Raw genomic sequence first — 13,492 nt, 5'->3', positions numbered from 1 at the left:
CCGTTGCCTACCAACACAGGGCCCGGCAGTTCGAATCCCTATGTTTCCTCCGGCTTGGTCGGGCATCCCTACAGACACAATTGGCCGTGTCTGCAGGTGGGAAACTGGATGTGGGTATGTGTCCTGGTTACTGCACTAGCGCCTCCTCTGGTCAGTTGGGGCGCCTGTTTGGGGGGGGGGATAGCGTGATCCTCCCACACGCTACGTCCCCCTGGCGAAACTCCTCACTGTCAGGTGAAAAGAAGCGGCTGGCAACACCACGTGTATTGCTGGGGGCATGTGGTAGTCTGCAGCCCTCCCCGGATTGGCAGAGACTGGGATGGCACAGTGGGGTAATTGGCCAGATAAAATTGGGGAGAAAAAAAAGGGGGGGGTGTCCTACTGTCTCTGCAGTGCAGAAGTGTCCCATGCTGGTCCTGTTTGCAGCAGTGCAAGTAAAACCAAACAGTTGTGCCTTCCAAACCGTCTTTACTCCGTCAGCTACAACCGACAACCATTAAGAAGAAAAACGTTTAGATCTAGGTTATTGCATGAGAAAACAAAAGCTTCAAAACTTTGTTTGGTGAAAACCCATGGCCTTTTTTCTTTCTTGTGACTTAATTAGCGTTGATTTGATTAGCGCCCATTCCCAATAGGCTCCGGGTCTCTGCAGACAGTGTGGAGGTGGCATGGTGCACCGGATTTGCTGCGGCTATTATACGAAAGTGTTTGCTGGGGCCAATTCTGCAGGGCACCCAGTCCATCTGTAGAAATGAAAAATCAGCCTTTTTTGTCCTTGTTACGTAACAACGGTATGATGAAGGGCTCGGGACTTCACAGTGGGGCCACTTGGCTTTTTTCATCATCACTTCAAGATGTTTGATAATGAAAAGGAGACCGTTAAAAGATTATTGGGGTCATATATGAGGTGACTAATGGCATTAGGAGGTTAATAGAGGACCCATGTTAGCTAAAATAGATGGAAAATAGTAGGGTAGTTACTTAAGTTATGGTTCACATGTCCCGGTCAGGCTCCTAACGCAGACATATAACGCTTGCTGTTCTTTTAGAACAGCTTGTTAACACTAAATGAATTTTAAAAGCCCAGAGATTTTACTGTGAGCTACTTCATGGAGCTGGTCCATGGTTTAATTTTCGCCTTTAACAAGCAAGGTCATGTGGGATGAACTTGTCTAGAAAAAAAATGTTTTTTGCTTCTGCTGCACGAGTCTCACGTTTTGCAGCCACGCACCTCTTTCTTCTCTCTCTCTGTTGGATATTGAAATGCTTATCGTGCCTTTGGAAAGACATATCTCTTTTCTAGTATATGTTCAACTTTGACATTAACGCTTGCACATGAGGGACATAATAAATCCTTAGTCAGCCTCACCCTGACCCCTCATAAACCATGGTCAGGGTAACCGGATCCAGTATGCAAATAATAGCGCAGGAAACGGAGACAATATGGTAGTTCTGACGCCATCTCGGGGCATTTTAACAGCCGAGCTCTACATAAAGGCATCCGGCACAGAGCCGAGGCCCTCCAATAAAACAGAACACACACAGACAGGTCAGTGACACCGACTGAAATCTTATCTTTGCATCAGTATTCGTCCCGCGCTGCAGGCATTGTCTGCCCCCGGCTCATTTTAAGATCATGTCTGATCACATCCTGACAACTGTGACCCTTATTTTTAGGGACGGCACCATTTAAAGTGTTGCTTACGGATTTGCAAGATTTACGTCACAGGGGTCCTTTCGAAAATACAGCTTGCATATTTCAGCTAAAGCCAGGCTGTACCAAGGCGAATCATCTATTAATAATCAGCAGCGCCTGTTGAAAAGGGCACTTTCTTTCTCCCCCATCACTTTCTAAGCCAGGCTGCAGTTTTCCAGGAGCCAGTGTGCAAACGCTGACTTTGCCAGAGGTCAATAAAAAATAATAATAAAAAAAAAAACACCGCAGAGGAACGGCTGGAGAAAAAAAGCAGAACTTAATGAAATTGCACTCAAAATAGTTTCGGTCAGATTAGGGTGGTTTTGGTTACACCAGATGTACGTTGGCAAAAATACAGGCCTTAACCAGAGGGTCTGGACCCCTGTTTACAATATTCCAGATCTTTACATGAGGGAGAGAACTTGGAAACACCCCCCCCCTCCTCTCCGTGTTACGTAACAGATTGGACATGGCAAGGTTCACTAAAACAGCGAGGTTGCATTTGTTGATGCCTCTCGTCTTGCCATGCCGCAGCTCTGTACTTAAGTGTAATAACAGGAGTGTGCTGTAAAGTGTTAGCGGGACTGGAAACATCTGTCACCGAAGTCTAGCCTCATTTGAAACTGAATGTAATAAGGAGGTATTTGTTCTAAATCAGACATTTTATTTATACAAGAACTTAAGGCAAACCAGTGGGATGAATGTCTTTATGCATGTGGGATGAAAACTCGATTCTGCTTCCTGCATATGAATTAATGGGAAGTAAGGAAACGCTCACGAACTGTGCGGTGGCAACTCTGTGTGTGTGTGCGTGCACATGCGTGTGTGTGTTAATGCCTGTCTGCGTCTGCCTTGAAGTCAGACAGAAGCTGTTTTATGAAGTTGGCCAGCATCTTGGTGGAAGTGTGCCGTCACACAGCTCTCTGTTAGTCTCACACTTTTCTCTCTCTCTCTCTCTGTCTCTCCACCTCTCTCCATCTCACATCTTGAAAGCCCAAGAGCGATACCTTGAGCATCTGTAGCCCATTATCTAAAATGCAATTTGCAATTTTACCCTTGACATTAGCTAACGATGCAAATCAGCCACCAGATTACGGCTTTTAAAAATGAGGATAACAGTTGCTTTGTGTGTAAAAAAAAAAAAAACACTTCACAGAGGGGTTTTTCGTGCCATCACAAAAACTGGGCAAGAATGTTCCCATTAAAGCGTCTGAAAGCCCATGCTTGGACTGCTGCACCTCTCCATAGGTACATAACCAGGAGCTGGAAATAGCTAAACTCAAGGCATCCGGTCACAAAATGGGCTCAGACAGACTCAATAATTGTTCCAACTGTCTCCTCACTAGAGCACACACAATGTGTGCACGTAAATACATAGAGCCCGAGGGCAAGGGGAGAAAGAGAAAGAGAAAGAGAAAGAGAAGAGAGAGAGAGTGAGTAAGAAGAGTAAGAGAGAGAGAGTAAGAGTAAAGAGTAAGAGAGAGGGAGAGAGTAAGAGAGAGAGAGTGTAAGAAGAGTAAGAGAGAGGGAGAGAGTAAGAGAGAGTAAGAGAGAGAGAAAGAGTAAGAGAGTAAGAGAGAGGGAGAGAGTAAGAGAGAGTAAGAGTAAGAAGAGTAAGAGGGAGTAAGAGAGAGAGAGAGTAAGAATGAGAAGAGTAAGAGAGTGAGTAAGAGAAAGAGAGAGGGAGAGCGGGAGAGAGTAAGAGTAAGAGTAAGAGTAAGAGAGAGAGAGTAAGAGAGAGAGAGTAAGAGAGAGAGTAAGAGAGAGAGAGAGTAAGAGTAAGAAGAGTAAGAGAGAGGGAGAGTGTAAGAGAGAGAAAGAGTAAGAAGAGTAAGAGAGAGAGTAACAAAGGGAGAGAGTAAGAGAGAGAGTAAGAGTAAGAGAGAGGGAGAGAGTAAGAGAGAGGGAGAGAGTAAGAGAGAAAGAGTAAGAGAGAGGGAAAAAGTAAGAGAGAGTAAGAGAGAGGGAGAGAGTAAGAGAGAGGGAGAGAGTAAGAGAAAGAGTAAGAGTAAGAGTAAGAGAGAGGGAGAAAGTAAGAGAGAGTAAGAGAGAGGGAGAGTAAGAGAGAGAGTAAGAGTAAGAGAGAGAGTAAGAGAGAGATTTTTTTATTTTTAAAAAGTAACTTTCATTTTAAAAAAATACAATCATATTCAAAACACAAGCAAATAAATAGATATTTAAAAATGAATCACATCAATTCTCCAGAAAAATTTAAAAAAAGACAAGTTGGTTGTCTTTTACCGAGCACAACACATCCCCATGAGCCCAGATAACACTGAACTGCTGTATGTCTTTCATTTCTCTGTAATAATTGAAATCAATCATCATCCTGGCTTTCACCATTCTAGTAAACAGCAATTTTACATCAATGTCTACTGAGTTGTCCATCTTCCTTTTTCTGCTTACATAAATAGCCATTTTTGCTTGTCCCAAGATAAAGTTCATTAGTTGACATTTTCCTTTTACTGTTTGTTTATATTTAAACCCCAGAATGAGGATGTGCTTGGAGAAAACCTCCCCTACCTTACTGAATAAACTCTCCAATAACATGAAGAGTGGTACCAGGCGCACACACTGCAGGTAACAGTGGAAAACAGTTACTTTGTAAAAAAAAAAGAGAGAGAGTAACAGAGAGGGAGAGAGGGGGGGGGGAGTAAGAGAGAGAGTAAGAGTAGGAAGAGTAAGAGAGAGGGAGAGAGAGCATAAGCGAGAGGGAGAGAGTAAGAGAAAGAGAGAGAGAGAGAGAGACAGAGGGAGGGAGAGGGAGGAGACAGACGTGATATGCCTCAATGTTTCAGATTTATTGGAATTTGCACGTTTTGCTTTGTTTGGTTATATTCCCTACATCATTAAAGCCAGGCAGGCGCAACACCCCCGTGTATGAAGCGACAGGACCAGACTGCGGTCAGCATCTGGAGAACCAGCCAGTCCCATCTGTTTGACTGACAGAGAGCAGTCCTGGTGCTACTTTCATGTGGTGTCTGCCTATATCCCAGCTTGGGAACAACACAATAATTGCATAAGAGGAGTTTAGACTAGACTAGACTAGACTAGAATAGAATAGAATAGAATAGAACAGAATAGAAATGAGCAGAATAGAATAGAATAAAACAGAATAGAATAGAATAGAACAGACCAGAATGGAATAGAATAGAATAATATATTAGAATAGAACAGAGCAGCACAGAATAGAATAGAATAGAACAGATCAGAATGGAATAGATCAGAATAGAATATTAAAACAGAACAGTACAGAATAGACTAGAATAGAATAGAACAGAGCAGCACAGAACAGAATAGAATAGAATGAATAAACCAAACCTCTTTTTCAACCGCCTTTGAGGCAACCTTGCAAAACACACAAAAACATTACACTTATCACTTGAATGGTAGTTTGTCCTCTAGCACAAGAATGGGCCTGCCATAATAATACAGTCAATTGGTGTTGAATGTGTCGATAGTGAAAGAAGCTGTAGCTAAGAACAGGACCTGAACACAGTGTCTGTGCAGGGCACTCAGCGACAGCTGCCTTCCTTAAATAGGAAAACAGCTCATTAATCTGAAGGCTCTGAGGGGTATAGAGCGAGTGACGGAAAAACCAGGCGAAGAAAGCATTTGATGGCGTGGGCGAGTGGGAAAGAGGTGGAGAAAGCAGGAGGAGAGAGTTTGATGGAGTGTCGACCAGAACGGCCTGGAGTGGGGACAAAGGGCAACACTGGTGAACAAGGAGGGAGTTGTTGGGTGAGAGACAGGAATGGAGAGACAGGCGGGCAAAGACAAACAGAGGCCGAGGGGAAGACACACAGCACTTAATTGTGTCATGATGGACAGAGTGCAATGGAGGGAAAAGACACGAATTGACAAAACCAAAAAAAAGGAGAGTGACATACCAACAAATTGGAGAGAGGAAAGGTAAAGTCATTTCACCTGTATTTGCCCCCCCCCCCACTCTCTCTTCCTTGTGCTCTCATTAAGCTGCACAGAAAACCAAGCAGGTGGGGAAAAGCGATGTTATTCTTGTCAGTTTCCTCGCCGACTACTTTTCATTTCGTTGGGACCGCTTGGCACAGAGTCTCAGGGTGAAATAAGGACAGAACTCGCCTTATCATAAAGGTGTGGTTTTACTGCACAGGAAAGGCGAGAGAGAAAAATATCAATTTTTACAGTCTATTTTAATGCCGCGGGCTCTGCGTGCACCAAAAGGTGGCGCTTATACCCTGAATGGTGCGAGTTGAGTCATTTTAGCTCAGCTGTGCTTACTTCCCCTGCATGTGGTTTGGACATTTCATGCAGTGAGCTGGTCGTCTATCTAACAATATCGTTTCCCTAAGCAAATCTCTGCAGATGCCGGACGGCCTCGGCGAGACATCTGCTTCATCGTCTGCTGACCTCGAGGGTTCACCAAGATGCGGAGAACTAGCAAGCTATGCGAGTACGCAGACAGCGAAGTGAAACACACTGACCCGGGAGAATTTACACCACTGTAGTTGCGGTCATATGTTGCTGGTTAGCATGCAAGCGGCACATTCTGATGATTTAACAGCAGGGATTAACAACTACTGCGGTGGTCTGCAACCCCTGCACATGAACACATGTAAAAGCACGCACCGACACACGCGTGTGCACACACACACGCACGCACACACGCACGCACGTGTGAATACTTCCCTTATCATATGACCTCACCACCAGACCGCTCTCCGGGGTTCTCCACCAGTTCTGCTCTGACATCCTTTGGAAAATGTCGTCGACTTAAAAAAATTTGTTGTTGTGTCACTAATGGTGCACATGTGTGGATATTTACACTCTGATTTTATAGTTTCAGTGTTTTTGGTCTGGTAGGATAACAAGAAAAGTGCATGTATAAATATTGTGATAAAGTGGAAAAAGAAGACATGTAGAAAATAAATCTATTTCTTACCAACCAGCGGTATTTTTGTGGGGAACACTGATTTTAGGAATGACACCTGTGTGCGAGTCATGATGACAGCCATGAATAACATTAGGAATAACAAGTATAAACAATGTATCAGAACTTTCTGTCTTCACTTACCTTGGGCCAGAACCACTGAGGTCAGGGAAGATAGCAGGAGTGCCACCTTAGTAAAGTCCCACATGGTGCCACTCCGTCAGTCACAAATAGATGGTCTCTTTTCCTCTGGTCCTCTATGGAAAAGGCATAAATCAGAGAGCCGTTGAGTCTTTGGCTACCGGGCGCTGGCCCTCAGCTACGTTGGCAGGTCAGCTTTTTTAGGTGTGAGAGATGCTGCTGGCAGTGGAGAGCCTGATTGCTGGTCTCACTCATAGGAGAGTTGTTGAGTTGGACAGGGGCACAGGAGCTTTAAAAGATGGGGGCATCGTAAGTGCACACCAACCCAGCCCCTCTCTGTTCGTCATTGGCCAATGCAGTGTAACATCTGGGTCTCCAATATCAGCTTCCAAAAAAAGGTAATGGTATGGTGAGGTAGAGAGAAGGAGACGGACGTACAGACAGACAGAAAGAGGTGGGGGGGGGGGCACGTGTTGTGTGTGGTTTAATGTAGCACTTCCAATAAAATGTTGTTTACCAAGTAATGGTTTGGTGCAAGCTTTTGCTTCTTTACAACTTAATTTGCATTTTTTTCTTTCACAGTAATGCTCTTTTTGTCCAACTTACTATAGTAATATTTTCCCTTAGAACAACTTTGTGTGTGCGTGTGTGTGTGTGTGACTGTGCATGTCTGTGTGTTTGTTAGTCTGTTATTTCTCTCTCTCTCTCTCTCTCTCTCTCTCTCTCTCTCTCTCTCTCTCTCTCTCTCTCTCTCTCTCTCTCTCTCTCTCTCTCTCTCTCTCTCTCTCTCTCTCTGTCTTTCACTGCAGACATCAGTGTGCATGCGTCTATGCCTGATAGCGCGCCCATGGATGTTCGAGGATGCTGGGTGACAAAATGATGGATCATTTGCACAAAGTCATTATCAAAAGCATGTGAGCTGAGACAGCCGTTCCTTCGCTCCACATAAACTTAATCCACGTTGACTGATGACTTCTCAAACAAGACCCAAGACTGTTTTCAGTGGTATTTGTGATGATATTAATGTTTAACGGGTCCAAAAATATGAAACTAATTAGAGAGCCGCACGTTGTTTTTTTTTTTGTCATGCCATTCCTCATAATGATCAATAGTTATGCTAACAATTTTTACAGATCAATAATACAATAGGATGGAGGTGGAAAAGAGGGCAGTTTTGATACAAGTCCTCTCATGTCTTTTGTTGTACCACTAGTCATACTTCTCAGCTGAGCCACCCTTCTGCTCTCTCTCTCTCTCTCTCTCTCTCTCTCTCTCTCTCTCTCTCTCTCTCTCTCTCTCTCTCTCTCTCTCCAAGCACACTTTCATTCTGGGGTTTGTGTATAAACGTACTGTGAAAGACAAATGTCAACTGATGAATTTCATCCTGGGACAAGCGAAACTGGCCATATATATAAGCAGAAAAAGAAAGATAGAAGACTCAGTAGACACTGAGGTAAAGCTGCTGTTTACTAGAATGGTAAAAGCCAGGATGATTCTTGATTTCAATTATTACAAAGAAATGAAAGATACCCAGCACTTCAGTGCTATCTGGGCTTACAGGGAAGTGTTGTGCTCAGTAAAAGATGACCAACTTGTTTTTTCTGGAGAATTGATGTGATTTACCTTTTATTTTCTGCGGAATTTTATTTATTGGCTTGTGGTTTGAATATGATTGTATTTTTCTAAAATAAAAGTCACTTTTTAAAAATCAAAAAAAAAAAATCTCTCTCTCTCTCTCTCTCTCTCTCTCTCTCTCTCTCTCTCTCTCTCTCTCTCTCTCTCTCTCTCTCTCTCTCTCTCTCTCCTCCGGTGCCAGATGCGGTTCCACCCTCTGGTTGGACTTCTGGATCAGTTTTGTAACTTCTTTTTCTTTACAGTCGCTGATTGCGGGAGGATGCGCTGCCAGAGAGGGGAAGTGGCGTCATATGGCATGCCATCCGGGAAAAAACACTTCAAAAAACAGACTCGAGACTTACTCGCACTTATGAGGTGCAGTGCGCTGAGGCTTGTTTACAGCGTCTGCATCATTGTTGTTCAGGAGTGACGCCTGTAAAAATCCTTGCATGCCCATAGGAGTTAATAACACCAAGCTATATCAAAAGCATATTGTGCAGCGTTTGTCTTGACTCAAAACCCAAATAAAAAATGTTCTGCAGCTGAACACCGTTATTTAACAGTCTGAGGTTCGATGCAAAATTAATCAACCACCTGAAAATCATAAAACGCTATATTGTGATCGGTTGTATTCGTCTGGGAAAAATGCAGTTGGCTTGCACAACTGCGTTTTTAACACACTTGGCTGACATAACGCTTTAGTAGCCCCTCGCCTTTGGTCTGCGTGTTGTGCAGCGGCAAATGACTCGTCAGGCTGTGTGGGCTCATGCATCGCGTCTGGCGATAGAAAGAAAGCTCCGTCGGCTCAGTGTGGTGTTAATATGTCTGTTCAGGCAAAGCAAATCATATTTAACACACCAGCTGCTAGCTAGACGATGCTCGTGCGGCAGTTCTCTAGCGAGCCTGCGGAAGCTAGCTAGCGAATTTGCTGAACACCATTCATTTGTATCGATAAAACAATCACAGTAGGCACTTATAACAATAACACTTCAGCACAACTCATTGCATATATATTCATAAGTGTGGGTCATATTTACAAGTGGCTTATAACATTTTAACTCACCGAAAGGGATGGAGCACCCACCACTCTACTCACCGGTCGCGAGAAACGGGACGGGAGTGACGTTTACAGTGACTTTGATCACGGCCAGTACCAACTAACACCACAAGAGGGAGCCATGAATACAACAAAACGTCTATAATTAAAGACTATTAGGAACATTACTCTTTGAGTAATGGTTTTCAGTCACTGCAAGATAGTTAAGTTGGGTTAAGGTTAGATTAAGTTAGTTTAGAATAGATTAATGTACTGTGGTTGTAAATAATATACAGTATGCTAGAACTCAAAAAAGGGATGCGTGAGAGACAAGAGGAAAGGGGCCCACAGAGACTGCTTATGTATAGGGCTCAGAATTTTGTGCTACACCCCTGCTCCCTTGGGAACAATAACATAATATTTTGACGTACTTCAACGTGTTAACATGCGGGTACTTTTTACTCCTGCTACATTTTCACATACTGCACTCATAACCTAGATTTTAGAGGTACTGAATAATTACATGATTTGCATTTCACTTTTAGATTGAGGTGTGTTGTTCAAAGTTAGCAGTGAATTTGAAACTGTCATCCTCCCTTGTATTATTAAGCTCCCACGCACCATTTGAGTGCGTTAAGCCTCCCAGAGGAAGGAGAGATTGCTGGATATTACAGCGGTGCCGCTGTCAGTTGTGATCATCCAGTTTGATGAGCAACCAATGATTTAATAGACTATTTATGGCTGCCTGATGTTAAAATCACAAATAAATGAACAGTGAACGGCCTCTGTTTCCTGAAAGAGGTTGATGAGGAATGAAAGACATGACCAGTGACTGCTCAGACATATTGATATAACAGTAACATCCTCGTCAGTTTGCGCCTGACAGATTTAAGGCTATAATGTGCAAAGGGATCAACATTCCATTTCAGTGACTTCCTACACGCACGCCCACGTACGCCCACGCACGCGCACTCATTCAACAAACACACGTGCACACACGCTCACAAGTCAGCACATTATTGTATTTGTATTCCAAGGAGGCTCCCATGCGTGGTGCAAATATGCATTACCTCATCCACAAACAGCACAGCTACCTCACTCACAGTCATTCTCATTGGGACTATTATAAACATATTTAAACCTCTGGTGCCATAATGAGAAACTTTCTACGTGTGATTATAGCCACAATACACCTGTTTATATGGCTTTGATTAGCAAATCAAATCCAGTTGGGAACCAGTAAACAAAAGAAACAGTGTGCAAGCATCCTGGACGTGAAAACGTCATCTGAACGGGTACATGATGTGGGTAAAACCTCATCAAACATACTGGAAGAGCTGATGACATCAGGAAGCAGGGCCACCCATATGGGGGTGGGGGAAGGGGCAAAGCTTTCTGGGGCCCAGCCACTAGGGGGAGCCCATGGGCACCAGCAATCATATTCACCTTAAATATTAGCAATGATAATGACAATACTTGCCATTGAGTGTGAACGGGCTAAACAGATGGACTTATAGGAGGCAAAGATGAAACCTTAAGGTAACAAATTGCATTTTCTACTAAGAAATGTGTGGTGTAAATGTAGCAGATCTTTGTTGATCTTGGTGTGTTTAAGTGTGTCAAAGTGTTCTATTATGGTGTGTGTGTGTGTGTGTGTGTAGCCCCCATTACTGAGTAAGTCTCTCTCAGTTTATATGTATGTGTTTAATACTAATAATCACTACATTCATATAGCGCTTTATCTTGATACCCAAAGTGCTTTACATTGAAGGGGGGAAACTCACCTCAACCACCACCAATGTGTAACACCCACCTGGGTGATGCATGGCAACCATTTTATGCCAGAATACTCACCACACATCAGCTTGAGGTGGACAGGGAGGAATCATTGAGCAAATTACACATGGGGACAATTAGGTGGCCAGATGGAGAGATTCAGGTTGGGAATTTTGCCAGGACACCAGGGGACCCCCTACTCTTTGCAGTAAGTGCCATGGGATCGTTAATGACCACAGTGAGTCAGGACCTCAGTTTAACATCTCATCCGAAGGACGGCATCTCCTACTGCACAGTATTCCTGTCACTGCACTAGGGCATTGGGATTTTTGCTGGTTTTATTTATTTTATTTTTTTTGCAATGATACATTTTATTAAAGTTTTTCAAAGAGGAAGACAGGGCAGAAAAAGAAGAAATAATAATAATAATAATAAAAATAGCATCCCATGACACTGAGCGCAGGATAAGCAGCTTGGACAATGGATGGATGGATAAATAAAATGAACCCTCAAAATTCAGCAACAATACCATATTTTATTTAATAGGACCAGAGGGAAGACTGCCCCTACTGGCCCACCAACACCACTTCCAGCAGCAACTGTTTTCCCAAGAGGTCTCCCATCCAAGTCCACACTTGCGAATTTTGGGGGGGGGGCATTCACCGGACCTTTTCAAGGGCCCCGCCATTTCTGTGGGCAGGCCTGGGAAGAAGAACATAGGAACGTGTGACAGCGTTCATGTCATCTCCTTTTCATCAGAGGATGATGACTCCCTCCAGAGAGGTACAGTCTGATGTTCTAGCTATTTTGTCTGAAGATTAAAAAAAAAATGAAAACATTGAAAGTCAACCACTTGTTATAGGACTTTTTTATTGGACCAAGAGAAACCTCTGGCCATTCTGTATCAGCTACTGTAGTGTACTGACAGAGATAAAAGAAATGCAGTAGATGTTGGTTTGAATAAAGAGACATAATCAGCAAATTGATAATGAGCTACCAACTTCAATTCACCTCAGGAGCACACCGTAATAGGAGATAAGACATTGGGATATGAAAAATATGAGAATGTGTCCTTAAAGAAAAGAAAATTAAGAGTTTAAATGGTCCATTCCATATATCTCTTTCAAACAACATTCATTTCGTTTGCAAATGACAAAATAGCATAGCGCTGAGTCTTGGAAGGAGACTTACACAAACACGCCTCAAACCATTCCCCAAAAAAGACTCAGTACACGGATTCTAGATATAATCCTTCTATTGTAGTTAATGACGCAAGTATGGGTGAAACCTTCTCCACACAACTGAGAGCTAGCACATTGAAGATAATCACAGTAACAACCTATAAAGTACAAAAACATTGAAATAGATAAACCGTATTTATTCAAATTGAAGAGGGGTCAGATCTGGTCATGTGGTTTGCATGGGTTACAGTTCTATAAGACAGTCTGTGCCTGGGTACTCCGGAAGGTTCAGGTCGTATTTCTTCTGGATGTCGTAGGGCAGGAAGCGTCCAGCCAAAAAATGCTTCCCCGGGAACCTGATGGCGCATTTTTTAGGCGCTGTCAGCGAAATGAGGACCTCCGGGTTTATCCCATCCTGACTGGCCTCTTCTACATCCCAACCTATCATAAGAAGAAGAAAAAAAAACAGGAGAGGAATGGGGGGACAAATAGAGAATATCAGACAAGGTAGGACATTTTAAAAGAAGAACACATCATGATGCAACACTGACTGATTATTTGCATTTTATGTTGAAAACAAACTTGATGTTTTGCAGATGTCATTCGAGGACTAGTGATGCAGAGATAGTGTGATACCAGACCAAGTCACAAGCCAAATAGATGCTCTACAGCTGATTACATGGGTTACTGATTGAAAGGTTGGCTTAAGACAAAAGCCTCTGTCCAATGTTTGGTGACAGTGACAAATTAAAGTTTTGTTTTGCTCACACTCAGCTGCTAGCGTATTTGGGATATGATGAGTTCAAGCCATGCTGGCTGCAGCACGCATAGGCTTTATCCTCCATGTTCTCTCACAGATGTATAGGAAAGTCAATTTTGGGAGCCAAAGATGCTTGGGAGAGACCCATTCGTCGTGCAGTGTTTATTTTGTTCTTTCTTTCTTTTTTTTAGATTTCCCCCCCTTTTTCTCCCCAATTGTACCCGGCCAATTACCCCACTCTACCGAGCCATCCCGGTCACTGCTCCACCCCCTCTGCCAATCCGGGGAGGGCTGCAGACTACCACATGCCTCCACCGATACATGTGGAGTTGCCAGTTGTTTCTTTTCACCTGACAGAGAGGAGTTTTGCCAGGGGGAC

The 13,492-nt window shown here is 43.4% G+C and overlaps 2 protein-coding genes across 4 annotated transcripts in view; both read right to left on the bottom strand.

The window, feature by feature from the left end:
- cilp2 (cartilage intermediate layer protein 2) overlaps positions 1-6,813 on the bottom strand; it is a 28,969-nt gene extending 22,156 nt beyond the window's left edge. Inside the window, exon 1 of the mRNA XM_056276870.1 lies at positions 6,750-6,813. Coding sequence (XP_056132845.1) covers positions 6,750-6,813 — 64 coding nt within the window. The remainder of the gene's footprint in view (positions 1-6,749) is intronic.
- Positions 6,814-11,757: 4,944 nt separating this feature from the next.
- yjefn3 (YjeF N-terminal domain containing 3) overlaps positions 11,758-13,492 on the bottom strand; it is a 92,246-nt gene continuing 90,511 nt past the window's right edge. For 2 of the 3 annotated variants that reach the window (XM_056277673.1, XM_056277675.1), the window contains 2 exons: positions 12,602-12,794; positions 11,758-11,874 (listed from right to left, as the gene is read on the bottom strand). In XM_056277673.1, coding sequence (XP_056133648.1) covers positions 11,832-11,874; positions 12,602-12,794 — 236 coding nt within the window. In that variant the 3' untranslated portion in view covers positions 11,758-11,831. Of the gene's footprint in view, positions 11,875-12,033; positions 12,795-13,492 lie in introns of those variants that run through there. The other variant, XM_056277674.1, reaches the window with a different exon arrangement.

Source organism: Lampris incognitus, chromosome 3 (genome assembly GCF_029633865.1).
Source record: "Lampris incognitus isolate fLamInc1 chromosome 3, fLamInc1.hap2, whole genome shotgun sequence".
NCBI lineage: Eukaryota > Metazoa > Chordata > Actinopteri > Lampriformes > Lampridae > Lampris > Lampris incognitus.
The sequence above is the reverse complement of the archived record's forward strand: the minus strand, read 5'-3'. Positions and strand labels throughout refer to the sequence as shown.